This window comes from Electrophorus electricus, chromosome 19, assembly GCF_041902795.1.
Source record: "Electrophorus electricus isolate QZ-2024a chromosome 19, ASM4190279v1, whole genome shotgun sequence".
In the NCBI taxonomy this organism is placed as follows: domain Eukaryota; kingdom Metazoa; phylum Chordata; class Actinopteri; order Gymnotiformes; family Gymnotidae; genus Electrophorus; species Electrophorus electricus.
The window spans coordinates 14389240-14417020 of record NC_137515.1 but is presented as its reverse complement, the minus strand read 5'-3'; the positions used below and the strand labels follow the sequence as shown (position 1 = coordinate 14417020).

General features: G+C 46.4%; 3 protein-coding genes across 6 annotated transcripts; 2 read left to right on the top strand and 1 right to left on the bottom strand.

The window, feature by feature from the left end:
- Window positions 1-3844, top strand: slc25a1a (solute carrier family 25 member 1a). Its single transcript, XM_027024751.3, has 9 exons — window positions 1-1467; window positions 2079-2186; window positions 2386-2485; window positions 2579-2717; window positions 2930-3014; window positions 3113-3217; window positions 3330-3445; window positions 3547-3620; window positions 3710-3844. Exons 1-9 carry the CDS (start codon window positions 1224-1226, stop codon window positions 3822-3824), a joined length of 1086 nt encoding a protein of 361 aa, XP_026880552.2. The 5' UTR covers window positions 1-1223; the 3' UTR covers window positions 3825-3844.
- nle1 (notchless homolog 1 (Drosophila)) lies at window positions 2802-8889 on the bottom strand. Of its 3 annotated transcripts, XM_027024749.3 has the most exons (14): window positions 8752-8888; window positions 8354-8513; window positions 7893-8110; window positions 7641-7720; window positions 7473-7549; window positions 7296-7393; window positions 6878-7070; window positions 6622-6757; window positions 6474-6520; window positions 6190-6392; window positions 5765-5924; window positions 5503-5573; window positions 5342-5400; window positions 2802-3961 (listed from the first exon to the last, which is right to left on the bottom strand). In XM_027024749.3, exons 2-13 carry the CDS (start codon window positions 8486-8488, stop codon window positions 5388-5390), a joined length of 1431 nt encoding a protein of 476 aa, XP_026880550.3. In that variant the 5' UTR covers window positions 8489-8513; window positions 8752-8888; the 3' UTR covers window positions 2802-3961; window positions 5342-5387. The 3 variants fall into 3 exon arrangements, with proteins under 3 accessions (XP_026880550.3, XP_026880551.2, XP_026880549.3); XM_027024750.3 differs by lacking the exon at window positions 2802-3961 and having other exon boundaries at window positions 4654-5400; window positions 6622-6733; window positions 8752-8889; XM_027024748.3 differs by lacking the exon at window positions 2802-3961 and having other exon boundaries at window positions 4654-5400.
- ltn1 (listerin E3 ubiquitin protein ligase 1) lies at window positions 8829-27781 on the top strand. Of its 2 annotated transcripts, XM_027024753.3 has the most exons (30): window positions 8830-8974; window positions 9351-9557; window positions 10125-10223; window positions 10352-10582; window positions 10893-10945; window positions 11107-11287; window positions 11478-11651; window positions 12150-12340; window positions 12602-12893; window positions 15837-16592; window positions 16692-16733; window positions 16835-17036; window positions 17264-17503; window positions 17859-18012; window positions 19250-19397; window positions 19879-20086; window positions 20447-20606; window positions 20805-20909; window positions 21208-21350; window positions 21541-21676; window positions 22110-22254; window positions 22398-22611; window positions 22845-23082; window positions 23230-23310; window positions 23649-23835; window positions 24300-24471; window positions 24763-24983; window positions 25285-25479; window positions 25882-26049; window positions 26206-27781. In XM_027024753.3, exons 1-30 carry the CDS (start codon window positions 8933-8935, stop codon window positions 26266-26268), a joined length of 5448 nt encoding a protein of 1815 aa, XP_026880554.3. In that variant the 5' UTR covers window positions 8830-8932; the 3' UTR covers window positions 26269-27781. The 2 variants fall into 2 exon arrangements, with proteins under 2 accessions (XP_035391122.2, XP_026880554.3); XM_035535229.2 differs by lacking the exons at window positions 24300-24471; window positions 24763-24983; window positions 25285-25479; window positions 25882-26049; window positions 26206-27781 and having other exon boundaries at window positions 8829-8974; window positions 23250-23310; window positions 23649-23789.

The window sequence follows — 27781 nt, the reverse complement described above, 5'->3', positions numbered from 1 at the left end:
ACAAAATAACTAATGCCTAGATACTCAACAACATGCCATACAATTTAATGTGTGCTAAAGCCTCAACACTACACTACTCCTCTGGGGCAGAAGCTGAGCCTAGACCTGAATATCTGTCACGAGTCTCTGGATGGCAAGTTGAGTGAATTTGCGCTGACGTGCAAGTGCCTGGTTTAACTGAAGGCCTGGGCTTTCCTTCACACTAGCTTTATGAACTTCCTGCTGCAAGGCAACCTGGAAAAGAAGTGTGCATTCAAAACTGGCAACGTGAGTTCCACACAGCTGTGGTGACACAGCTCAACATAAGCCTACATGGTAGAAAACTATAATTGTACAAATGTGCTTCTTCCAAAGTATGATGTTAAGCATTTTTGCTAGTTTAGTTAATACGTATTACCAATACATTCAAATTGTTTGCTAGCTTGCTGAAGACAGAAAATATTAAAAGAACATGCATGTTCGCTCCTCAGTATATGAGCTGAATCTGATGCTGTAAAATTGGATATGATTCAGAAGATACTGTGAGGAGGACGTGTTTTCGTGAGCCAGGTCAGGATATACACCTGCGAGGAAGACACACAAGAGGAAGAGCAGCGGCTCAACGTGTACCGGTGCCTCATCGACACATATCTGAAGTGTTCGGCCACCATTTATCCCGCTGCGTGACTACATGGCAACCAGCAACAAAGGCCCACATCCATCCATGAGTCAGAAAGCATGTCAAAATAAATTGTAAATCCATCTTGCCCTTGTCAGTCACTCCTGTCATGCTTGCTACCACACACTCCTCAGTGAGGGCTCTTGTAATTCAGGAATCCGTGAATAACATGGCACTTCTTCTTGTAAAAAAAAAAGGGAAAAAAATAAGTATATGCAGACGTTATGCTTATTTCAGTAAAGCTTCATATTTTTAGTACGCTAACCAATTTTTCCCAGCAAAACGACTCGCTAACGCGAAACCTGCAGCTTTAACACGATCGGCTGACAGATTGCTAATATTAAGTAGCTGGAATATTTTAATAAATTAAGTAAATAATATACATAGACCAATGACCGAGCCACTCGTCTTCCACCTGCTGTAATATTCAGCAGCAGCCATAGTGGCGTGTCAGCGGCTGTGTCGGTACCGTCCTAGACAAGCGTACGTTGTTTAGTCGTCTTATTTGGTAAACGCACGCACGGTGATTTTGTTCGCTTGTCTGCGGTTAGAAGTTACCAGTAAAATGTCGTCCTTGTACAAGCCGTTTTCCGTTTCAGACGGACCGTGTAGAGATGCGATTTTCAGACGGGGATGCAGATCACAGCAGCATCCCGCAGCGTCGACCCCGAGTGCGCCGCCGTGTCTGCGTGCCGGCGTAGCGGGTAGTTTGAGCTCCATTCGCAGCGTTTGCGCTGGAAAAAGGAGTTTAGCAGCGGCCGCGATAGGCGGGAGGAAAGTCACTCACCCGGGAAAAGCGATTCTTGCAGGTAAAATGCTTTATAATGTGCACGCAATGCGAGTAAGCGCCGTTTGTTTTGGTTGGTGGCTTGTCAGAGCTCCCTACTTGCGTCGTTCGCCACATGACCGCACCGGCGCTGGCTCAAATGTCTGCGGACCCGTTGAACGACAAGGGTGCGATACCCGTGACCTTTTACAAAACGCCTCGGTGTTGTAGTGCTTGCGAGGCTCTGTCGCTGGCCAACGACTTTAGCACGTCCTGCGTTGGCTTAGCTAGCGTGAGTTGGCCTCCTGTTGTCTTGCCGGTGACGTTATTAAGACTGGCCCTGGCTTTATCATCATTTACCTGCCACTGGGCCCAGACCTGAGGAACTGCTAAAAAACACAAGGCAACAATTACTTTGGCAATAAACAGGCTCGGGTTTTTGATTTGGATAATGAGAGAATCACTAGCAGATTCAAAAATGGCCCTTAAAAGTAAAGAAAGTGTCCCCCCCCCAATAAACAAACAGGGCAACAACAACAACAACCACAACAACAAAACACACAACAAACACTGATAATAAATAAAAGATTAAAATCAATTTTATCTTTGGCCCATCTGCTTTGCTGACTATTCCTGGTGACGGTCTGTATACAGGTGGCATTGCAGGAGCCATTGAGATCTGCATCACCTTCCCCACAGAGTACATAAAGACCCAGCTGCAGCTGGACGAGAGGGCCAACCCCCCTCGGTTCAGAGGGATAGGTAAGGAGAACCAGTCTGCTGCAGCACTTTATTTATGGCCCGAGTCAGAGATTTGCTTGGACTGATGCCACACTGGCAGCAGGACCCTGCCAGGTGCCTCTGTTTTCATACCCACGCCTGCAGTGATTAGTAGCTGAGGCTTTAAATATTTAAGAGTCTGAAAATGTTGAACATGTGGATTTAAACGGTGTGCGCTTAGGAGACTGTGTGAGGCTAACGGTACAGGACCATGGTCTGCGAGGGCTGTATAGAGGACTCAGCTCACTGCTCTACGGCTCTATCCCCAAGTCTGCGGTCCGGTAAGACAATATGGAGGACCATATTTCCAGAGCCATTTTACATGGCAGGATTCCTTCCTTTTAACCTCCTCTCTTGTGGTCATTCAATGCCAGGTTTGGGATATTTGAAGTTCTCAGCAACCCAATGCGAGATGCCAGTGGTCGGCTGGATAACACTCGCAGCTGGCTGTGTGGGCTTGGGGCAGGCATCGCTGAGGCCGTGCTGGTGGTCTGCCCAATGGAGACTCTCAAGGTTGGACCAATTCACACATTGTCTTGCTCACCTGAACTGTGGTAAAAAAAAAAACAAAAAAACCCAAACACATCCATGATGCTCTACAGTACTTTGCTATTCCAGGAATGACTTGCGCTTTATTTGAAATGCACTAAACATGTTTTGTGGGAAAACCTACTGAAATAAACGAACATTAAACTTCTTAACTAAATGTCTCCCTGTTGTTGCAGGTGAAGCTGATCCACGACCAGTGCTCTCTTCAGCCACGGTACAGAGGATTCTTCCATGGTGTGCGTGAAATCATCCGTGATCAAGGTTTAAGCTGGACAAAATGTGGCTTCTTCTGTGGCACCTGTTTATAAACAGCCATGGCATTTGAAATATGTACTGTAACAACTGTCCTGTCTTGGCAGGGGTTCGTGGGACATACCAGGGTCTGACTGCAACAATACTGAAACAGGGGTCCAACCAAGCGATACGCTTTTATGTCATGAACCTCCTACGCAACTGGTACAAAGGTAAGTGAACCAACGCAACTGCACTCAAAGTTGTTGACCAAATAATGGGTCATGATATTTAATATAATTTTAACAAAGACCAGATATTTGATGCTCTTGGTTCTGTACCCAGGCGATGACCCAACACGCGATATGCACCCACTAGTCACAGCCATATTTGGCGCAACAGCAGGGGCAGCGAGTGTGTTTGGAAACACACCCCTGGATGTGGTAAAGACCAGGATGCAGGTATACTGCTCTGCATTTGCGAGCTTTACATTCAAAATGAGAGCCATTTGAGTTTTTTCAGGCCAATATACAAGTTGGTGATTTTTTCCCCCTATTTATAGGGTTTGGAAGCCCATCGTTATAAGAACACTCTAGACTGTGCTTTCCAGATACTGAAAAACGAGGGGCCTCAAGCGTATGCATTTTCTTAGCATTGTTAACCATCTTCAACGTCTTAACACATGTCCATTTCCCCCCTCTAACATGGCTTTCCATATGTCATAGCTTCTATAAAGGGACGGTACCGCGGCTAGGCCGGGTGTGCCTCGACGTGGCCATCGTCTTTGTCCTGTACGAGGAGGTCGTCAAGCTTCTGAACAACGCGTGGCCAACTGACTGAGAGGGGTCACCCGCTGCCCAACTAGAGAGGGCGGACCATGCAGACGCAGTTGGCGGTGTCGCTCAAGTGAAGAGCCTGAGCCTTGCACTGTTCCCCGGTTGCGAGCAGTGGATTAGGCAGCCATCTGTGTCTGCACACTTCACACAAAAAAAGCCAAGAGAGCATGAGCAGGAGAGAGGGGGAAAAAAAGCTCATGTGGTTTTCTGATGCACAATTTAAGTTTCTGTCTAGCATACAGTTGTGATGAGTATTACTGGTTGCTCTTCAATATAAAACCATGCAAGTGTCTTCACCGCCACGTTCTTAATCTTACTAAAAACCAAAAGAATAAAAGACGTCCTATTTCGTTGCTTGGAATTTACACACATATGTATAGTGCAGCTTTTTCTAGTTGCTGCGCTAATAAGATGGTAACAAAGCGTGGAATATGGTTTCACCGCTGTCACTTCTCTGAAGTTTGATGTGTGATTTTACCTTGCCATTCAGATAAATAATGCAACAGTCCATTCATTGCAACCCGAGTAAGGTATTGGATCAACAAACCAATTACAAAATAAAAAGTGTGGAAATAAGCCAATAGTTTCTTGTTGGATTTAGTGCTTGACCCAACAGACAAGGTGTGTTCTCTGCAGAATTCCACTAAAGCCCTTAGGAAAACCTGCAAGGTCGATCTGATCCATCCTGTCCCGATACCTCATGCCAGGGACAGAGGAGAGGGGAACAACCAGGCTTGCGCTTGGTTCCAATTATCTTCACTTATTCACCTTCTTATTTGTGAATTTATCTTCACCATCACCATTCAGACAAAAATGTCCCAAAGAGCAAGTGATTTGGAATTTAGAATTCAATTTTATGTGGGCTACATTTTTTGTCTTTTTCTTTACCTAAGTGGATTAGCCAATGACTCAAAGATTAAAAAGATCTGTAGGCATCGTCAGATTTCAGAGGAAAACACAGATTTGACTACATTCTTAAGTACTGCTACAATGAAGCTTTTGAATCAAATGATGTGATAACTGTTTAGTTTCTAAAATTGCTCCACGGAAGAGAGTAACAACATGGATCTTGTCAATTTTACTACATATATAGTTAGTTTAATCTTAATGGATAAATCTCACTAGAGAATAGACCCCATTACCCTGTGCATTCCCCATGATTAATTAATCACAAGGTGTGTCTGTAGGTATGAATGGGATTACAGAGATTAGATTAGTTCATCAGTGGTGAGTTCATAAGACCCACTTGACTGAGGTAACTGCACAGTTTCATTAAGCCAAGATGTGATGCCATGACTGATCTTGCACTTCTCTTCCTCTGGTCCTCTGTGGCACAAGATCAGTGTACACAAGCGTTGCACTCGGTCTTCTTAGGTGATGCAGTGCACGCAAGGGCACTGGGTGATTAGGTTAACGTTTCTCAAAATGACACAGCTGTTCGTCATCCTGAGGGTTGGGCTCGCCGGATGATGAAAGCGAAGGGGGGCAACAAGGCATATGATTGGCTGGGAAACTAGGTACCTGATTGGTTGACAAATGCAGGGCAGAGGACTGGAGGCTGTGTCAGCTACCTCCTCCATCTGTAGCAGGGGGAGGAAAAGCAGACATACCAGGTGTTTAAAGCAAGTGGTGTGATTTAAACACAATCCACAACGGTTGCAAGAACGCACAGAATTCCTCACATCCGTAAACACTTGTCTTTCCCTCCGCTGGCCACTCTTTGACCGTCAGGGCTCCAGTCTACTGCAAAAACCTGCAAGCAACAAACACGTGGCAATCAGCATAATAATAATAAAAAAAAAAAAAAAAGATACACATGGCCATATTTCTCTCTTCTAGACATTTTCTTCAAGTCTAATCTAAAGTATGATTCTATCATGCTCTCGCTCAGGACTGGCGTACGAAGCCGCAGGAGCTGGGTGGTGACACTCCTGGGCCTCTCACCTCATCGGCGTGGCCGGGCAGGTCCACATTCAGCTTGCCTGTCTTCACGTCCCACACCTTAAGCGTACTGTCGCTGCTGCCGCTCACCAGCAGGCGGCTGTCTGCCGACCACGCCACCTGGTACACGGCCCCCACATGTCCTCGGAGTGAGGTCAGGTACCTGCGCCCAGGACACAACACAGTCCCGAACCGTACATGTTCGGGTTTGACAGATGTCTAAGAGCTGTGTAACATGCTAGGAAGAAATGTCTGGTTTCTTCTGACTCACACAAGCCCATGATGAAATTACAGACCAATTCAACATTAATATTACTCGTGCGCCCTCTGCTGTACGCTACTGGAAATGCATCAGTATCAATGGCAATTCACCAAACCTTCTAGAAGCAACAACATAAAAGAAATGAACTATAGTTTGAAGGCCTTACTTGCCGGTCTTGCCATCCCAGAGCTTGACAGACTTGTCAAAAGAAGCGCTGGCAAGCAGTCTCGTGTCAGGGGAGAAGAGCACCTCGTTGACCAGAGCCTGGTGTCCGGTCAGACGAGCCAAAGGCTTCTTCTCCTCAGCTGGGTTCCACAGAAACAGGGTGAAGTCATCTGAACCAGACACCAGCCTCTCAGGATCCTTTCCCTGTAGATCAGACCCAATGTCACATAAATGCAACAGATGTAAAGTTTTTCTAGAAAAACAAACTGAAAGTGTCACACTTACTCTGATATTGTTATAACGCTGCAGGGCTTTTCCTTTGATCTCGTCCACTGTATGACACAAATTAACATTAAATCAAAGGGTAGTTTTGGGTTTTGCATTATTGTAAAAACACAATCACTGTACGTGAAGTTGTTCCTGGGTGTCTTACGCGAGCCAGTAAGGTCCTGGGGGTTGATGGTAGCGGTGGCGGGATCGAAGGCTCCTGTGCGGAGCACGTAGTCAGTGCTGAGGGCCAGCGTGTTGACCCAGTGAGCATGACCCTGCAAAGTCCGACAATGAACTCCCTAAAGCAATGAAAGGGGCATATTACTATAGCTTTTGTCTTGAGAATAATGGATAGTGAAGATCTAAGACCCAAAATGGGAAAAAAGGCTCTGTTACACACACAGCCTGTTGACCCTTACGTCTTTGGCCCTCCAGACTTTAATGGTCCTATCCTGGGATGAAGAGTACAAGAGGCCGTCCCCTCCCCATTTAACACATGTGACGGACTGCGTATGGCCAGTCAGAATCTTATCACAGCGGCCCAGCAGGGTGTCCCATATCCGAACGGAGCCATCTTTAGAGGAGCTGGCCAAGTATCTGCACTCTGGATTCCTTTGTCAGGATGAGAGAGTAGACATGGTAGGGGCATGTTATACAGAAGATGGGTGCAGGAAAAACTCATTCAAGGCCATCGAGCTAAGCTGTAGTGCTACATAGTTGCATGTCATGAGCATTTATAAGGCAGCATTATGCTCTTGTTGTGAAGCAGATACACAGCAAGAAGGGCTTTCACAATAAACCAAACACAGTAACATCAGTACACACAGCAGAACTTACAGGTGAAGTGGCTCCCAACACAGCCAAGTGATCCATTTACTGTGTCCGGTCATTGCCTTCCCCATCTGCTGCCCCGTGACTGGGTCCCACAGCAGAATCTACACAGATGACATGCACAGGTTGAAGAACACCAGTGCCATTCCATGACACAACCATCTGTAGCCTGTGAACACTCACCTGACTGTTCTTACATCCTGATGCCAACTTCTTGCCATCTGGAGACCAGGCTATGGACAGAACCCAGTGTGTGTGTCCTTAACGACATAATGTTCAGAGGATCTGTCAGCCTCGAAGTCTAAGTTTAACACAACCTTTGATTGTACTTTGATATACAGCACAGCTGACCTCTGGCAGTGTGATGAGGAGTCTCTGTGGTCAGGTCCCAGAACCTCACTGTTGTATCCCCAGACCCACTGGCCAGGTATCTGAGGCATGACATTCACACAAAGAAAACTTTAAAACAATACCAAGCACTGCACAACTTGCTGACTCTTGTCCAACACTAAACAGTGAGTGGCGGTAACATGAACTGGCACATGCAGCGAAACTGAGGAACGAACCGCGATAATAGAAGCGAATCAGGGCCACACTACTCACTTGCCAGTAGGACTGAACGCCACAGAGATGACAGCCTCGGTATGACCCTCTAGAGAGCTGGTACAGCGGGCCACAGCCCTCACACGGAACACAGCCTGTGGCTGGTATACCACCGGCAGCACCTGCTCCGTCTCCAGACCCAGCGTTTGCACGCAGGTCCCCAAAGATGACACCACCTCCGCATCGCCCACGAAGAACAGCAGCGGCACTGGCTCTTCCTATCGCAAACCGAAGGGCCGGACAAAGAAAGGCGCAAAACAAAGTTGGGCTGTCAATGTAGAAGGTTGGGATGATTTCAAAAGAGAACGGAAAGAAACCCAAGCGTTAAGACACATAACTTAGATATATATATATATATATATATATATATATATATATATATATATATATATATATATATACAGCCGACCAGAGTGAGTTAACATTCAACGATCGAGGCCGGGGGGCTCTATGCCACTTACCTTTTGTAGGAGTGCGTTGCAGACCAGCTGTAGTTTATCCGGGGTTATATTTAACGGTACATCGAAGGGGGATCCAAGAGCCTCACCAGCCTCATCCTGGAACTGGATCAGCATGCGCTCAACGTCGCCGCTCATTTTGAAAAAGATGGGCTCACGGGGACTGACAAAAACAGACAAAGCGATTGACGCATGATAACCTTGATCGTAATTAACGCCCCAAGATTACAATGTTAGCTTTTCAACTAATTAGCTAGCTCGCTTGTTATTTAGTCAGCTGGTTTGTTTCACGTAATAAACTTCATGTATAAACATAAGTAAATCAAGTATTAGCTAGATACTTATCAAAATAAAGAGGACAAATAATTTTATTATTAAAGGTATAACTGAAACCAAAATACCTTTACTTATTTGCGGGGAGCTTAGGTTCCACATGTGGGGCCTCGGACTCGGCGGTCGCCGGAAAATTACGCACGGTCGCAGCCTTACGTCATAAACAGGCGATGGTTTTAAAGTGCACCAGTAGCAGGCTAATACTGAATGTGCTAGTTACAGTAGAGAAAACATCAAACAAAATAAAACATGGGTGGTAAGAATAAACAAAGAACGAAAGGAAATGTTCGGGTAAGGCAATGTCAACGTGATCGAAGGCTTATTGCCATTAAAAGTCTTGGTTAGCTTGTTGGGAAGTTAGCTGGCTAATGTGCTAAATTGCGTGCCACTTCCAGACTAGGAGAGCAGTCCAGTGTCTCACACTGTGGATACAAATACTCTTATCATACATGGATTATAAGGTTTAGAAGGAGGTTTTATTAACAATAATGTCAATGAAGTAAAAAAAAATAATTAACGTCAGTTATATAGCTTGAAAGTTTTGACCAACCAATGACTTGAGCACGTCACGTTGACATTTACAGTATTAACAGTTGCGGATGTCTTGTGTAGCAGTCGTGTCATGATGGAGAGTCACTTTCCACATCTCCCGCTGTTCTTGCTTTAGCCGTCCAGCAGTGGTAGAGCTGCCGAATTACTGGCCCGTGAAAGTGGCAGTGTTCCTGGGTTTGTCGGATTTGGCATTTCAACCTCAAATGACCCAGGATATGTGCCTGCTGTCCACGGAGCAGAAGAAATAGACAATCTGGTAGATGCTGATTTTCGTTTGGTTTTAAGAAAATTGTCTAAGAGAGATACAGTCACAAAACTAAAGGTGAGTAAATTTTTGTTGGAGTTAGACGCCTGGTTATTTTCAGTCCAGTCCTTGGAACCTGTATGCAGATTTTGCTCTGCTCCAGCTCCTCATACAACTGATCGAGGTAATCAAACAACTGCAGAGCTCTTGATTATCTGACCAGGGACTGTTGGGAGCTGGACCAGAGCATGTGGACCAGCTGAGGAACCTCTTAACTTAGACCTTGTCTATTGTGGATTCGCAGTAAATGTTTTTCTAATCTTTAATACAGATGGGCTATGCTTGCAAGGCTTTCCTGTCTCTCCAATACTATGTACTGTTTTACGATCTCTTTTAGTGGCCCATACCAGCTGTATGCAGTTACGCAGCTTTTCTTCAGTAAATTCAGGGTTAATGTGTAACACTTGATAGAATGCTTGTTCTTCTCATGTGTACAAGTCTGATTCAGAATCACCTAATACCAGCCAGATTAAACTGGACCATTTAAAGTCATTTTATTTTTGTCCATATGTGCATTTAGAGTGGAATATGTGTAGATTCCAGGATGGTCTATAAATGATCTGTATAAATGATCTGTCCTTGCAGGCTGTACAAGAATTTGGTGCCATGTGTCAGGAGCGGGAATCCGACGTAGTTAGAGGGGTTCTTCCGTACTGGCCGCGTATATACTGCAAAATATCAGTGGTAAGACTTTATTCATTATCCTTGAGAATCGGGGCCGATACCAAAGAACTGGAATCGGTTTGGTTGGGCTGGTGTTTGTTTTCCGTGTGCCGTTTTCTTATGGAGTCGGTATGGTCACTTTGCATCAGGATCACGACCGGCGCGTTCGAGAGGCTGCGCAGCAGGCGTTTGAGCAGCTGATTCTGAAAGTCAAGCGAAACCTCGCCCCCTATCTGAAGGGCCTAATGGGCCACTGGCTCGTAGCGCAGTGTGACACATACTCCCCTGCAGCCTCTGCTGCTGCCGTCGCTTTCCAGGCTGCCTTCCCTCTTAGCAAGCAGCCAGAGGCTCTTAGCTTCTGTAAGGAGGAAGTGCTGAATGTAAGTCCGCCTTTTACTTCCCTTGTCAACTTGCCGCCGCTTGCGTTCTTTAATTGAGGAATAAATCCCTGCTCACAGCAATGCAGGTGCCGTTACATAAAGCGATGATGATCTGCCGCCCTGCTGAGTTTAGTTCCAACCCTGGCCTTACAAAGTTAATCACGTCTTTCGGTAAAATCTGCAGTTGGAACTAAATACTGCAGGGCGGGAGAGCTCCAGGACTGAACTTGGATATCCCTGACTTAAAGTAACCGCTGATTCCCACTGTGTTCTGTTGCTACACGTGACTGTTGTATCCGTTGTTCCCTAGGTGCTCCAAGACAATCTGCTGAAGGAAACTGCAGACACGCTCAGTGACCCACAGTAAGTTGGTGCGGATGTGAAGCAGTTGTTTGCAGAATACTGTTTCCTACAAAGTACTGTCTTAGAATACAGGGCAGACCTTTAATGGTACATATGTGGTATTTTTGCATTGTGGTTGTTGCGTGTCCTGATGTGCTTGTGTGTGGTGTAAAAACGTGCAGGAGTGTGCCAGAGGAGGAGCGAGAGGCCAAGTACATGCGTCTGCTCACCAGCTCTCTGCTGGCGCTAAAGAGACTGCTGACGGTGTTGCCTCAGTCGGACTGCGAGGCGCTCGCCAAGCGACTCGCTAACATTATTGCTCAGGGAAAGTTCTGGAAATACAGCAAGCACAAAAGCCCACAGGTGAGCCGGATAAGCCGTGAGGAAGTGTTTTTCAAGGCCACATGTTGCTGTCAGTAACTGCTTTAAGTGACTGCATGAACCTCTCCTTGATCAGTCCTTGTGCACTTCACTGTTTAAGTTGACCACACCTGACGAGAAAGGTGATTGCCCGTCGTTTGTGCCGAGCTGTAAGTTGAGCCCTCTTCTCCAGGTGCGAGGGGCGCTCTTTGAGCTTGTGGCGGCTCTGTGTGAGCTCACTCCTCAGCTGCTTCAGGCAGAGGCGGCTCGAGTGTGTTCCGCTGTGCTCCTAGGTATCGATGACTCCGACCCTGTGGTCCTGCCACCACTCTGGGAGGCTGTGCTGCACGTTATCTCCAGCATACAGGTCAGGAACCGTCGTCCCGTCTCACTGCGACATCGCTTTGTAATGCATTGATGGTGGCAGGACATGCTGTAGCCTTGGCTCCCTGTCTCCTGTCTGCACCTGTATTATTTCCCACCTGTGCAATGTTTTGGAAACCCAGAGGGGTATTTCCAGAGAACATGATTCAATCACCACCTTCCCTTTCTGTTAACTGTAAGCAAGTTGTCTCCAAATTGTCCCGAGATGTGACATTGTTGCCTGTTCTGTTCCCTGCAGTTCTGCAGGTTCTGTATGTATTTGTAGATCTACATCGGATGGAGAAGCATCAAAAAAAAAAAAAAAAAAAGTTACATGTCACTGAATAGCTATGTATATGAAAACGTGGAGTGTGATTTCATTTACATCTCTTCAGGTTTGAATTTTGTAGTAAATGTGGTTCCCCTTGGTTTAATATACTGATGCACACTAACACAAGCAGCTCTGGAACTCTGCCTCATCACGTCATGGCGTGTTTTGCAGGACTGTTGGTCTCATGTAAATGTCAGGAAGGGGGTGCTGCCCAAGCTGTGGGCGCTGCTGGCGGAGGGCGGCCGTGGTCTGGCCACCGTGCTGCACCCCAACATGCTGCCCTTCCTCAGCAAGCTGCCTGCAGAGGTCACCGAGCCCAAACTCCACTTCTGCACCACATTCTTCTCCTCCATCACACAAGGGTAATGCGCCTGTCACTACAGAAACTGTAGTGCACTATGTCTGGTCTACCCGAGTATCTGAAGTGCTTTTACAGTCTTATGATTCAGCACTAATATGACTCTTCTATCACGTGATGTCTAGGTAGAGTTGCATAATGTTTGAACCCAGCTGCACGAGGTCCACCCCCCCCCGATACGCGTAACTTTCCTTACGGCCGTCAGTGCTGAAGGGTACTGTGGGCCAGGCTGTGTCTGTGACTGTCTGTCTGATGTTTGTCCTAGCCTGGCCAGCGAGCGAGCACTAGCCAGCCCCTCGGAGTGTGCGGCTATCGTCTATGCCACCATGGAGTGCCTGCGCTTTGTCCTGCTGCAGAGTGTGGCAGAGGGGGCGGAGCAGCGGGCCTTACAGAGCGCAGGAGAGGGGGCGGAGCAGCGGGCCTTACAGAGCGCAGGAGAGGGGGCGGAGCAGCGGGCCTTACAGAGCGCAGGAGAGGGGGCGGAGCAGCGGGCCTTACAGAGCGCAGGAGAGGGGGCGGAGCAGCGGGCCTTACAGAGTGCGCTACTCTGCCAGCAGGTGAGTGCCCCTCTGACTGTGTACATCACTGCAGCTGTGCTGATCATGGGTGCTGAGGCTTGCCTTTTTTAAATGTTATGTTCTGTTTGACCATGAGTGTATCAAATCTTTCTTTGTATCTTCCATAACAATACCCTTTCATTAATGCAAGAAGGAAAAAAAAAAACCTAATCATCTATACACTTTTAGGGAAAATACTGCATTATAAGAAAAAAGACAATAGCAGACTAATTGAAGAAGTAAAATCCTCTTCCAAAAGAAACAAAATAATTGTATACAGAGTAACACAATTTTCACAGTTGTTCAACAGATGGGTTTAGATAATGTAGTTGTTAGTTAAATTGTGTCCACATTTGTTTCCTTGCAGACAAAGTAAAACTGAATTGTTTCTTTATATATATATATATATATATATATATATATAGTTGTTTATTATTATTCCCACTATCAAATTTCAATTCCAATAAATACTTGATCCATTTATTAGTGCTTTTAAATGCATCCAGCATAATATTTACAGAGAAAAAGTTATCTTTTTGTTATGTAGCTCTTTAGTTACTTCTATCTAGTTATCTATAGTTGGGCTTTCTGGTTGTAAACATTTCTTGGTCTAGTGCTGTAGTGACTAAAAGCTCAGACATTAAGTCTTTGTCTGTTTTTTTCCCTGTTTCAGGGTGAACATAAACGAAACAGAGAGTAATTTACACATCCTAGATATATCCCTTCTAAATATATGCTGTGGAGTTTCCTTTGTATCTTCCTAAGCCTTTTGGATATTTGGATATTCCCAAAAGAAGTGATAGCTATTTGAATCTTGGCATCCACAATTCCTTCAACATACTGGGGCAACATCATCCATATGGGCTGTCTGCTCTGGTGTAATAAAAACATCTGATTATATTTGTCCAACAGAATTCCTTCCATTCCTTCCATGAAGCAGAGTTCCCACTGAAATCTCCATATATATGATCATTCTTCATCTGTAACTTCCTTCCCTTTCCCAATTTTGTTTGACATTCTGTTGAGTGTATATTCATACAGTCTTTATAGATCTTAGAAATGGTTTTATGCCACACGTTGTCTTTAGATGTATGTGCATTGATTAATAATTCCACTACTTCAGTTTGCGGCTCCTCAAGACCCCTCTTACTTTCTTAAAGTAAATTTGAAGCTGTCTGTGCAAATCTTGGTTCTCTAATAGAAAGTGTTCTTCTAATGTTTGGAAACTCCTCATCATTTTTATTCTTTGTCCACAATACTACACATAAAACCCATTAGGTCTTATTGGGGTAATGTAATATTACTACAGGATGTCTGTGATATTTCTGGCTGATTCACACAGGATAAAAAAAATCTTTGTATAAATGACCGAGATGGGAGTGGCTACTCAATTGACTTATTTTGGCATCTTGCGCATGCGTGCGCGCGCACACACACGCCCCCCCCCCCCCCCCCCCCCCCACCACACACACACACAAATATGTGTGCGATACGTAGTTTTGAAATAAAACATTATTTCTCTATGAAATATTGAATATTTATGGCTATTACGAACCAGGAGTCTGTAGCTGTTATCGCCTTTATCACCAATATTTTAAATCCACTTACCAACCTATTTGGTGTGCATTCTGAGCCATATGCCACCCCCCCCCCCATTTTAATACAGTCCACCAAACTACATTCTTAGGCTAAGGTACTCGGCTAGTAATCAGGAGGTTGCCAGTTCCAGCCCCACTTCTACCAAGTTGACACTCTTGGAACCCTGAGCAAGGCCCTTAGCACTCAATCGCTCAAATTATATTAATTCATAATTGTCAGTTATTTTGGAAAAAAGCAACAGTTAAATGTAAATATCTGCCAATATCCGGTATTGCTTGTATAGGAATATTATACATTGTAAGGTTCTCCATGTGCCTTATATTTTGGATTACACCAGTACACTACTGCTCTGTTTTGTGCTGCCTGATTGTAAATTCTTATATATCTGGATGGTTCAAAGTTTATATGTACGAATTTCTGTTTCACCGACATGTAACTAGTACCCTGATAAAGGTCCAGATCTGGAACTGCTTCGGGTAGTTAGTTCGGGTAGAGGACCGATGGAACTCCCCATAAATCAGAATATCATCTGCATAACAAGTGTGACTAAGACCATCCCTTAGGAAGGTTAGATGGGTGCTCTGGCAGCTCCAGGGAGCTGGCTCTTTGGTCTCGTGAAAATGTATTAATTTGTTCTGTTGCATTATATGCAACACGCACCGAATATCGTCTTGTTTGTCATTGGAGTATGAAACCAGTTTAACCATAGAGAATGAGGTTCGGCAAACCAGGCTTTTAGCCATAACAGATGTATAAAGGTCTATGTTTAATGCAGGTCTGTAAGAGCCAGCTTCTAACTTGTCTTGGTATAGCTGATCTAGCTTATTTCCAGGAGGGAGGAATTTCAGCCCTCTTCAGTGCTGAGTTGCTCTGCGGTGCAAGATTAGGAGTTCATTTTTTCTGAAAAGCTTTGTACCATTCTGCTATAAATCCATTGCAATCTGGTGACTTATTCATCTGTACCAGTGTACTTAATCTCTTCCACAGTTATTGCTGTAGTCATTGCTTTGTTTTGGTTTTCAGTCAGGACTACTAAAGATTGTTTCATATTCTTCTGAGTGTAAGTTTATGAATGTACAGAGCTGGTCTAATATCCACAGTCTTATTCTCAACTAATTCTTTTGAAATATTGACCTAGAAGTGAGCTCCTAGGTCTTTTCACTTGTACATTTTAACATTGCAGTTCACTTTCTTGAAGTGGCACGGTGGCGCTTTGTATTGATTTGGACTAGTAGGCAGTTGCTCTTTCGCTGTCCTTTTAAGTAAAACCATGGCAAAAAGGGTCATGTCCTTAAAAGTGCACTTCTTGTTGTGCCTCTCTTCTTTTAACCTCTCCTCTCACAGCTCCTGCCTTTGATTGACAAAGCCCTGGGAACCCCTGCACTGCAGAGAGGCCCCCTGTTCCCTCAGATCTCCGAGATGCTGGTCTCCTGGGAGAAGCGGGTGACCGGGGACGAGGCTGCTGCCTTCCAGAGGCTCCTGACTGATTTCTGGGAGGGCCTGGGCAGCCTGTGTGCGCGGCGCGTGGACTGTGAGGAGACGGAGCCGGCGGCCCTGGAGGGCATCGCGTCTCTGCTGGAGGTCATGTATGACCCGGACAATCCTGCCCGAAAGCAGGCTAAGGGGAAGAAGGCCGTGAAGATCTGCTTCGCCGAACAGGAGGGCAAGGGCGAAGAGGATGGCCCTTCCGCCGGACGCCCGGTGACCGAGCCCGCGGACGGGTTTGGCAAACGCAAACCTCCGCCGCCGAGTGGCCACCTGCTGGAGCTGGTGTGCCAGCTGGCTGAGCTGAGCGTGGTGTATGTGTGCGAGCGCGACTCGGAGAAGCACCTGCGCTTCCTGGCGCTCCTGCTCCGGGCCTTCCCGAGGCCGCAGGTGTTCGGGGTGCTCCTGGGGCCAGGGCACGGGAAGGTGGAGCCGGATACCCAGCTGGGCGCGTTGGCCCAAAATCCTGCCGTGCGCTTCCTGCTGCAGAGGGTGGCACTGTGGCTCCGGCAGGACGACGGAAAGGACACGGACCTCCTGGTGGACATGGTGTTCAGCGCCCTGCGCTGCTGCGGCTCGAACACGGAGCAAACCCTCGTTCTCAACCGCATTGCTGTAAGACTCCCAGCCATAACTGTTTCTCACGCAGGATTTCATGTGCCCACTGCACATCGTTTTGATCACCACCTCCTTTGTCATCCTCCTTCCCAACAGATGGACCTAAAATGGGGTGTTCTACTTCAGATTGTCCAAAAGGTACGTTGGCAGTTCCCAGTGGAGTGGTGCCGGACTTGTTGTGATGTGTAGGAGAAGCAGCAGCTTCAGCTCCCTGCTCGGGCTCTGTGTCTGCGTGTCAGGCGTGCGCGAATGCTGGCCATTTGGAGCTGTGTGGAGGCTGGTTGAGGGACCCGGTGCTGGGAGAACGTCTGGTGCGGCTGGCTGGCGAGCTGTGTACCGTGGGGCTGGAAGCGTCTCCCTCTGCCTTTTCTGCCTTGCCGGGCCAGCACAGTCACAGCTGGGCTCTAATCAGCTTGGCCCTGTCCCAGCAACACAATAACGGTAAACAGCGCACAACACCCATGCACATGTCCTGTTAGTTTGCATTGACTGGTCATTTTTCATCATCGCTTGATGACATGTGTTCATGATGTTAATGTGCTAAAATCCGTGTTAAATCTGTCCTGCGGCTTGCATCTTTTTCTGGTACGTACACCTCACAATAAGGACTGAAGGGCTGTCACGCGTTGCTTGTCTTCTCACTGTGTTTCCCTGGCCCCGCCCTCCAGAGCCGCTGATCGGTAAGGTGTATGTGGAACGCATCATTGAGCGGCTGCACGCCACGCTGTCGGAGGCCAAAGGCATGTGCGACGCGGGCAACATGGAACCTCTCGTCTCCTTCATCTCTGACGTAGCTTCAAACTTCTTCTCCTCGGTGAAAGGCTGCCTACTGTTACCTGCTGCCAATGACCTGCTGCTCACCACCTTCCAGCTGTGTGCTCAGGACCCGGCGCTCACACACCTCTCAGGTGCCTCCCTGCTGCGTATGGAGAGCCTCTACTCCGTGTGGAGACTCACCGTCGCAGTTGTTCTGTGCATATTGTCAGTGCGTCACTAGGATAAATGTTTTGTTCAAAAGTACTGAAAACTTTTAATCCATTAGATTTGTATTTTTCTGGGGTATGATACATGTAACTTTGGAATTCTGTTGTTTTTTTTTTTGTTTGTTTGTTTTTGAGAAATTAGCAGAAAATGAAAGTGAAGCTTGACAACCAAGTTTTGTGTGGTGTTTAGGTAATATTTGGGTATTACTAATGCAGAATGACTTATAAAGTGTGTGTGTGTGTGTGTCTGTGTGTGTGTGTGCGCTTGTGTGTGTACCAGATGCTCTGCTCCAAAAGCTGAAGCTTGCTTACACTGCAGGAGTACACTCGCTGGTCACTCATTTGGGACCGGGGGTCACGAAGGGCACTTTCCTACACAGTGCTGCAGCCTGGGTGAAAAGACAGCTCCTTACCTCCATCCTCAGCGTGCAAAGGTACCACAGCAGGAGTTCTCCTCATCGCACTGAGTTAGAATTACAGCCCTGCGCCATAGAGGGACTGTAATTTTCTGTCATCCTAAGGAAACCATTGTATTTCTAAGTCAAAATAGCTTTTAAGGAGAAGAGACAAACTTTTGTTGTAATGCAGGCAAGTTCACTATTTTGGGATATAGTAATGACACGGTGATTTGGAAAGTGGGTGGACACTGCATCATCAGGTGGGTAGTAATTTAATCCGCATTTACTCCGTTACATTTACTTAAGTTCCTTTCTGAACAAATTGTACTTTTAAGAGTTGTTCTAAAAGTGTGTACTTTATACTCTGACTCGAGTACATTTGTGAGGTCAAAAATGTACTTTTACACCGTTATTTTGGTCAATGTTCCTTCCGTTACATTTTTTAAAATAATGTTTACATTTTGTACGTTCTGCCGCCACCCATCAAGTGTGGGAGGGTTGGTGAAAAAACTAAAGATGATCACTGATTGCCGCCACTTTGCTTCAGTGAGTTAACAACTGGACAGTAGACATGATGAACAGGCACATTTTCCGGTGTGGGACTCAAATGACATTTATGAAAAGCAGCTTGCAATTTATCCTTTTCTTTAGGGATCACATATCTGCTTGTGAAATTGGTGCTCTCTTGTAATGTGCATTATTAATAAGAAAGTAAAGTGTGGTCCGATGTCAATTTTTTTGAGGGGAAAAATGGCTAGCTATCTACGTAGCTAAACTACAAGCATCAGAAAAAAACAGCTGAACTGAACTCATGGTGTGCAGCAATGCATGTCCCATTTTAAGACATATTTTCAAGGTTATAAAAATTAAGATCTGTCACTGATTTTATATTTCTTTCGACCACACGCAGTTGTTAGCTAGGCAACGTAGGCTCTCTTGCTAGCTGCCTACTTGAAATAAATAGTTTTAAACCGATTACACTCACATATCATGCAGGCCTATGGAAAATCGGTGCCAAGTGGAGCCCTTCCATGCTGGCAGACTATTGCTGGAAACTGAAGAGGGATGTTTGAGTCCAAATATTTGTGAAATTCATACACCTTTAGAAGACTGTACATATTTTGTGTAATAACAGTCTTATGTATGAATAAGTAATATGTACTTTATTGTAAATTTCATATACAAACCATGCAGCTTTTAGTGGGGTTCTGTGTAGTAGAAGACTCTTTGTGTTGGATATGATGCGAAGTGATATTGTACATGCTGGCTGTAGTCTGCAGGTTCTGGTCCAGGCAGTGCAGAGCTTGACGGAGACTCTGGCCACAGCCCAGAAGAATGGTTGCGTGCTGCCTCAGTTCATCGGCTCCCTAACTCCCACGCAAGAGGAGTGGTTCTGCCTTAGACAAGCCCTGCCCCCTCAGGTGCGCGGCCAGTCGTTTGCTGCCTCATGCTCAGCCGACAGGTTTTTCCTGCCAATTGCAGTTACCTTTCATGCAGAGCCTGGATTTTTCACAGCTAGCCTAATTGTGCTCTTCACAGCTTTAAATGTGTGTTGTGTTGGTTGGAAATCTCTTCTTGCAAACAGCTTTCTTAGTTCAGCCCAGGAAGAAAATCTTCTGATGATGGACCATATGAAAAAATGAGCCAGGCTGGCTGCACACTGGCTGGAGCACAATCCTGGGTGCTTGTCGGCCATTCTAATAAGAATTATGTTCCAGTGCAGCCAGTAATTGCTCAGTCTACATCTGAATTAGATTTTTATTTTATAATTTAATTACTTAGATTCGTGTGTTTCTATTCCCTTGTTCATATGTCTTGTTGCATTATTCAGTTCTGAGTTTCATGAAGATTGAGGCCATGACATTAATAGCAAAAACTGTTTTCCCCTCTGCTGAAATGTAGTGGATAAAGCGCCCCTTGCTGGCTGGGCGCCTCCGAGCGTGTGGGGACTGCCCTTGCATGGAGGTGTGGAGTGTTAGGGCCTCTGGCAAGCTTCCTGCCCACCTGTGTGCCAGTGCTCTGCTAGGGAGAATCATCTTTATTGCAGTACCAGTTGGTGAACAGCAGGAGGAGACAGACACCTCGGTGCACCCTGATCTCAGCTATACGGGTGAGGCATACCACTAATGCTTCACCCATTCAAAACGAGAAGGTTTTAGTCAATGTATAGGCTAATGAGTAAGACTTTTTTAACGAATGAGGAGATGCACATGAATGAAAATTTGATCATGAAAGCAGATGCAAACGAGCATTTTGATAAAACTGGTAAGATGCAAATGAGCATTTTGCTAAAGACAAGCCTGGGATCTGTCTGTACATGACCCTGTTTATTTAGACAAAATGAAGCATGTATAAAAATGTATAGCCTTAGGTGAGGCCTGCCTCTACATAATGATTAAAGTACTCGTGTGTGTGTGTGTGTGTGTGTGTGTGTGTGTGTGTGTGTGTGTGTGTGTGTGTGTGTGTGTAGTTGCAGAAATTCTCTACGCTCTGCAGTGGTGTGAGGAAATGGAGCATTGCTCTGCCATGGTGGCTGAATATCACCAACTGCTCCAAGAGTGGAATGTAGCCGAGAACGCATGCAGCCCCAGCTTGGCTGAAGCCGGGCTCCTGAACACACTCTTCACAAGGTGAATACACTCATCTTGGTCCAAATCCTAATCTGTTCCATTTCCACAATATTGATTATTTTCTAATTAGGCTGTCCAAAGTTATTAATATCCGTATTTAGATATCCATATGCATGGCCTCTCTTGACTGCAGATCTCCTAGATTTGTTTTTAGCAAGGGTAATTTAACAAGAGATGTTATGTTGGGTTAAATCTCAGGTCACGAGAAGAAGGTGACCTTTGGTCATTGACGCTGGCAAGCTACATTCAGAAGGGCAGACCAGCTGCTGCCATCATTAAGAGTCTCTATGACAACGTAGAGAGGTAAGGGCAGCATCTCACAAAAGAGCATCACCGCGGATACGGGGGAACGAATGTACATGTGTGGCAGCAGCTCGACAGCAGAGCTCCCGGGTTGAGCAGTCGCGCCAACCGCTGCCAGATGTTCGTCTCTCAGGACGCGCTAATGTTAAAGCTATTAGTACAGCCCAGCAGGGCCGGCTTCACCAAATGCCTCAGCACAGCGGCGTGATTGAAGGCCATGTTCCATATCTGACACTGTGTGTGTGTGTGTGTGTGTGTGTGTGTGTGTGTGTGTGTCTGTCTTTCTCCCTCTCTCAAGTTTCTATCCTCTCTCAAAGCACACCGTGAGTACCATTCAGGTGCTGTGTCCCTGGCTGGCCACTGCGGAGAGAGAAGCCCTCATCTCTCTGTCTGTGGCTGACCTGCTTAACTGGCAGGAGAGAGTGCAGGACTCTGCCCACAGTAAGTCAGACTGTCCCCGCTCTCATGTGCTCACAAACCAGCAAACGTCTCGTCCAAATAATACAGATAATCAGATAAACAATACAGATATCGACAGATAACGAAAGAGAGAGGTTTGTGATTCGGAGTGGGTCATACAGGAGCCCCGTTGGACTTGTTTAAGAAGTGAGTCAGGTGGCTTTGGTTGCAGGCGTTTGGGCGTGTCTGGCTGTGCTGAACTGCTGTCTACAGGCTACAACTCCTGTTGAGGAGGAGATCCTACTAGCGGTCGTAGCCACCGTGCTGGAGTGCCGCAACAGCAGAGAGGAGTGGTTCCTTTTTAGCAGGTGTGTGTATGTGTGTGTGCCAGCTTGTTTGTGTGTGGGCAGTGGTAGCTCGGTGGTTAAGGTGCTTGACTTGTAGTCGGAAGGTTGCTGGTTCAAGCCCCAGCAATGCCAGGTTGTCAATGTTCGGGCCCCTAAGCAAGACCCTTAAACCCTCAATTGCTCAAATTGTACTCAGTCATAATTGTAAGTCGCTTTGGATAAAAGCATCAGCTAAATACTGGAAATGTGTGCTAGAGAAAGAATATTTTTGAATTAATTTTGGGTTTAGTGAGTATTGTTGGAGTATGGTGCGAATGCCCTTTCTTTCTATCACTGACACATGTGGCAGTAGATTAGTGCCGATAGTGAGTATGCATGCAGAGCTTCACAGTGAAACTGTGCAGATCTCTGTGTTTTGAACCTGTGTTCATCCATCCTTTTGTCTGCCCCTCAGTGACCTGGGAAAGGCATCTGCTGCTGAGCTGGCCTTACCTGTAGAGATGATGCGTTTCCTGTGCTGGCTGGTGGACCATTCTCCCACAGTCCTATGCAGCACTCACTGGGACTTCCTGCTCTGCTCCATGCTGGCCTGGCTAGAGGTGAGCTGTTCTTTGTTTGTAATCCAAAATCAGTCCATATCGGTAGTGGTGCTGCTTGGGGCAGTTCTCAATTAAACCTGTCTAATGTGCTATGCTTGGTCAGGCTAATACTGGCATCTGTCTGTGTGTGTTTGTGTCCACAGACCGCCAGCGAGAGCAGTGGGTCATTCTGGAACCCCTGGGTGCAACAGTTTGTATGTGCTAACTGTGAACTGATTGCGAAACTCACCGAGTTCTTCGCAGCGCTCCCTGCTGGTTTGGCCGAGCAGCTACCTCCTGAGCTCAGCTCGGAATGGCAGGAGTTTTTTGTGGAGGGTGTCTACACTCTGCTTCTGCCTCTGCTGGTCAACATTCCTGGTGGGTCCTGATTCACCTACAAGGCCTTATTCGCTTTCACATTGTCCCATTGACTGAAGCTCCTTTATTTCAGAGTCGGCTTAAAACCCCACAGCTCTGTTCTCCGAATAGCTGGGGTGCTGCACGAACTCAGCCGTGCGTGTATCTTTGCTCGTTTTTAAACGTGTCCATAACCAACCGGAACCAGAGCATCCACAACACAGAGCAGTGCACTAACCAGAAGTTCCCCACAGCGGAATTCCCGGAGCCAGACGAGCAGCTGTTCCCTCTGGCGGTAGCAGAGGCAGTGGGTGAGGCCCTCGTCCACATGCCTGTGCGGTTGCTCACGCACAACAAGCTCCCGGCCCGCTTCGTGGCCGGTCAGAGGAGCAGCCTGCCCGACGGTCTGCAGTCCCTGCTCAACACCCTGACCCCGCTACTCATCTTCAAGGCCCGGCCCCTGCAGCTGGCCGTCTACCACATGCTGCACAAGTAAAACAGATGGCTTTTACCATCTTGTTACCGAGTTTACTCTTGCTGGCAGTTCAAGGCCAGAAGAATAACAGTCATTACATGGTTTTTATCATGGCAATGTGCATAACAACAAGCGTTTATTGTGTTTCAATGGCGTTTTCTCAGGGTCATGCCTCTCTTACCAGAAAGCGACTGTGAACGTGCCAATGCTAAATCTGATGATGAAGAGGAGGAAGAGCCAAGCTTGTAAGAGTCTCTGTGTGTTTTTCTGTGTTGATGGTAGAGTTAATCATTTATTGTGACAGTTTGTGCATTATTGTGAGCTGGCTGTGGGTTTGGATTTTTGGTCTTTCATTGGTGTTTGACTTAGAAATCCAACTGCGTACGCTGATTGCCAGTTACCTGGCCTGTAAACATGGAAATTGCAGGAAATCTTAGTGCACTTTCTAACAGTATATAAAATAAGGGATTCAACAGAAGACTGGATGATGCCAGGTTTATATGATGCAAGAACCAAGTGAACAAAAGCCGTGAGAAGCTGAACACCATCAGCCTTTGTCTCAGTGCACCTTTGTATTGCGCAGGTCTCCTCCAGCAGCGATAATGAGTATTCTCACGACCACAGAGGAGCTGTTGGAGAGTATTCTTGGTAGCATACAAGTGGGCGAGTTTGCTGTGGTGGTCCCACTCAGCACGGAGCACTGTTGCATCCTGGGATACCTCCTGGCCTGGAAACTCCTCCTCACCTTCTTTAAGGCCGCACCCTCCCAGGTACGGTGTATGTCGGGCCTGCGAGCAATTGACCGCTACACCCTTTAAATTTTGTATATTTTTGCATAAGTTTGTATGCACAGTGCTTAATGTTAAAAGTCCCAGTAGCACAGGATGCAGGCAGTTCTGGTAGCATCGGCTGTTATTGTATTGCACACGAATCCCTGCACCCTTGAGGCCTTACTTAAGCAAGCCAGTGTATTCTCCCATCCCTGCCAGCTGTGTTTACTAGCAAACTTCTGTGTAACAGACATGAGGCCATTGTTCACTATTCAGACATCTCTCTTCACAGAGCCTGCTGGTTACGTCTAGTCCTCCATACGCCCGAAGTATCTTTTTTACAAAAAGTTGGAATGCATATTTTGAAAACTGTGGCCATGCTTTTAGAGCGTGCATCCCCAGTTCCTGAGGTCGCGTGCACTCGCTCACCTCCTGCTGCTGGTGACGCTGTTGCTTGTTTACAGCTGCGTGTCCAGTACTCCCTGCATCTGAGGAAGAGCCGCTCCCTGCACACACTGCTGCTTCATCTGTTCCGGCTCATGCCGGAGAACCCGACACTCCCGGGGCAGCTGGCGGAAGCAGCCGGAAAGGAGCCCAAAAGCTTCTTCACTGAGAGCTTGTCCCTCTCCCTGCGGCGTGAGTGCAAGCTCCACTCTTGTTTGGTTCACGTCAAATCCATTCATCCCACAAAGGGACAATTTGCAAATGGGGATTTAGTGCAAACTGGCATGCTACACACACACACACACACACACACACACACACACACAGAGTAAAGACTATGTTTCTGCCTTCAGGGCACTTTGTTGTAGCATCAGCAGATGAATTGAGCACTCCGCATAGTCCACATTTTGTGAGCCATTTAAGCCCTGCTTGCCAAGACACAGGCTCAATGCGTGTGTGTGTTTGGGCTTTCCTGTGTGACAGAAAATGAAGGCGTGCAGTTTGAGGTTCCCCACCTGGCCTGCTCCGTGTATTACTGCGCTTTGAAGGACCTACCAGCCATGGTGCGGCTCTGGTGGACCAGCCAGGAGAAGCGCGTGTTCAGCACCGTGGACAAGTTCACCAGCAAGTACGTGAGTGGAGTGCTTTCTGCGCAGGAGATCGCCTCGGTGCAGTCCAGCACGCAGACCTTCCAGAGCATGACGGTAAGACGCAAACAAACGGGGGAGAAAGTTTTTGCAACAGTTAATGGTTTACATTTCGAAAGGGCCTTTTCTTCACTGAGCCGGAGTGCTGTGTGCGGCGTGCTCGGTGCTTTGTGCTCGGTGTGGTGCGCCAAGTTCACCAGCGCTTGAACCTTGTTAGCACGCCCTTTATTTGATCGACAGTAACCTTATGCATCATCCTGTTCGAATTGCGAATCAACAGAATGCAGGTGGTCCTTTTAAGAGGCTGTCCTCGGCCTCGTTCATTGGTGTGATGAACGTTTGGCCCCGTGCTTTGCAGGTAAAGGCACGCTCGGCCACGCGCGAGGTGATCGCCACATACTCGGTGGACGACATCTTCATCGAGCTGGTGATCCAGCTGCCCCAGAACTACCCGCTGGGCTCCATCTCGGTGGAGAGCGGCCGTCGCGTGGGAGTAGCGGTGCAGCAGTGGCGAAACTGGATGCTCCAGCTCAGCACCTACCTCACACACCAGGTGGGAGCCCCACACCACGCAACAACAGCTATCTGCCATGTGTCATGTTCATCCTAGAATGGATTTTACACTTTTGTGGCTCGGGGAGAGTTCTAGAAACACAATACACAGACATACAGTGCTTGGTAAAATATAGCGTTGGCTTGTGACTATGCAGTTAGCTTGAGGAATGGATAAAAACAATTGAAAATTCTTATTCATTGAGTTTAGGTTTAACTCTGACATTCAAACTAAACCCTTGCCTGGGAAACCAGCCCTAAATGGAATCTAAATGTACTACTCCTGTTCCATTTCCTGAACCTGACAAGATAGCCATCGAACTATGGGTCACTGGTGCTTGCAAAACCCATGTAACCTGAAGCCATTCTTCTTTCTGTCCTCTGCTGCCTGTGTTGCGTATAGAACGGCAGCATTATGGAGGGTTTGTCTCTGTGGAAGAATAACGTGGAGAAGCGCTTCGAAGGAGTGGAGGACTGCATGATCTGCTTCTCCGTCATTCACGGCTCCAACTACTCGCTGCCTAAGAAAGCCTGCCGCACCTGCAAGAAAAAGTTCCACTCGGCTTGCCTGGTGAGTACAGTTCCACGCAGACGCGCACACACACGCCCACACACACCCACACGACCTTCTTGCTTTCTGATAACAAGCAGGTAACAGCAGAGTCGACTGCTATTTTTCTGTTGGTTTCAGAACTTTCTTTAATATTTTGTCCTTTGTCTGTTTCAGTACAAATGGTTCACGTCAAGCAACAAGTCCACCTGCCCTTTATGTAGAGACACCTTTTTCTAACCACCACCACCGCGGACAAACATTAGACTGTGGACCATGATGAGACAAAAAGACAGAGGAACATATTCAGTGTGCAAGCTGGTGTCTGTATATATAAATTGGGTGGTGACTGAAGTCTATAAACACCTACTCTTAACCGTATCTCTGTGAGAAGAATGAGTCACACGATCACTGCCCAATCCTTTGGCCGATCCAATATGCCTCATCCCGTGGAGGGCAGGAGCTCCCCTTTATCATGGACTGGGCTAGAGTGCCTTCTCGAACCAAATGCCACATATGTGACAGACTGACGTGCTGATGAATGGCTCTGCAGAATGTGTTACTGCACCACGGTGTTTAGTCACATATCATATAAATGAGCAGCGGAACACAGGGATGGACTCAACATAACAGCATCCACCCTAGTGAACGGAGGAGAGGAATGGACCACACAGCAGCATCTACCCTAGTATACAGCCTATAATGCTTTTTTATAATGTTATACCTCTGTGTCAGTTTGTCTCTAATAGACCTGCTTATCGGAATATGCTGTTCTGGTACACTGGGCACCATGTCATTTGCTTATGGTAGTAATTTCATTTCAATTATGGGATTGGAGTCACTTATTCACACTGATTATTTTGGCTAATGTACAGATTCTTGGTGTAATCAAAGACATACGCCACCTGTGGGTCTGAAATACAGACTTATTATGTTTCTCTATTAACATTTAGTCTGTCTGTCTCTCTCTCTCACATTCATGCATGCATAAATCAAGTAGTTGAATAGGGGCGCTTGCAGTGACCATTTCTGTTAACCTGTCAGAACATGTATGTGACTCACTAACACGTCTTATCCGCTGGAGCTGTGTGTGTTTGAGTCAAAACCTCAGAAGGTTACATAGTTCATACACAGAGTGCTTTCACCAGCATATGTTGAGAGAAGATGGAACATTTGTGATCAGAGCGGAGCTAAACAATCTTAGCGCTGGCTTGGCAGTAAATATTTGATAGAGGTTGACATTGAGCATCTGTCTGCTGGATGGCTCAGGAACTCCAGAAACAATTAGGAACATCTGTATTTTGCTGTGTCTCCCTCCTGTGTATATTTAGCAAAAGTTCTGTCTTTTAATCTGTCTTTTGGTGAAGTGCCAGACAAGAGTGTCTGATGCTTCAAGCATTGTCATTAGGGAAGACCTTCAACAAAAGAATCCATTTTTTGCAGAGTTAATAACAATGCGTATTATTTGTGTAGTTCCTTTGCTTTCACAAGCAGCTTGCCACATTTACGTTGATTACAATCAAATTTAGAGTTTTAAAAACAGAAACCAGATTTAACCATGTTTGTTCCTCCAAAGGTGAAATATGCACCTGCTATTGTGGACATGGTGAGCATTATAAAAACAAAAACAAACAAACCAAACCCCCCAAAAAACAAATAAACAAAAAACCCCTACTGTGGCTGCTGATTGGCCTAGAATTTAGATTATTACAGTGTAATAAGACTTTAATAAACATCATCCTATTACCTTAAA

What these genes read in the sequence shown, in the direction of transcription:
- slc25a1a (XM_027024751.3), top strand. Translation starts at nt 1,224, where the DNA reads ATGTCGTCCTTGTACAAGCCGTTTTCCGTTTCAGACGGACCGTGTAGA. An exon ending in GGGAAAAGCGATTCTTGCAG is followed by an intron (nt 1,468 to 2,078) that starts GTAAAATGCTTT and finishes GTCTGTATACAG; the next exon opens with GTGGCATTGCAGGAGCCATT. An exon ending in CCCTCGGTTCAGAGGGATAG is followed by an intron (nt 2,187 to 2,385) that starts GTAAGGAGAACC and finishes GTGTGCGCTTAG; the next exon opens with GAGACTGTGTGAGGCTAACG.
- nle1 (XM_027024749.3), bottom strand. Translation starts at nt 8,488, where the DNA reads ATGAGCGGCGACGTTGAGCGCATGCTGATCCAGTTCCAGGATGAGGCT. An exon ending in AGCGTTATAACAATATCAGA is followed by an intron (nt 6,393 to 6,473) that starts GTAAGTGTGACA and finishes TCTGATCTACAG; the next exon opens with GGAAAGGATCCTGAGAGGCT. An exon ending in TGCCCGGCCACGCCGATGAG is followed by an intron (nt 5,574 to 5,764) that starts GTGAGAGGCCCA and finishes TGTTGCTTGCAG; the next exon opens with GTTTTTGCAGTAGACTGGAG.
- ltn1 (XM_027024753.3), top strand. Translation starts at nt 8,933, where the DNA reads ATGGGTGGTAAGAATAAACAAAGAACGAAAGGAAATGTTCGG. An exon ending in TATACTGCAAAATATCAGTG is followed by an intron (nt 10,224 to 10,351) that starts GTAAGACTTTAT and finishes ACTTTGCATCAG; the next exon opens with GATCACGACCGGCGCGTTCG. An exon ending in GTAAGGAGGAAGTGCTGAAT is followed by an intron (nt 10,583 to 10,892) that starts GTAAGTCCGCCT and finishes GTTGTTCCCTAG; the next exon opens with GTGCTCCAAGACAATCTGCT.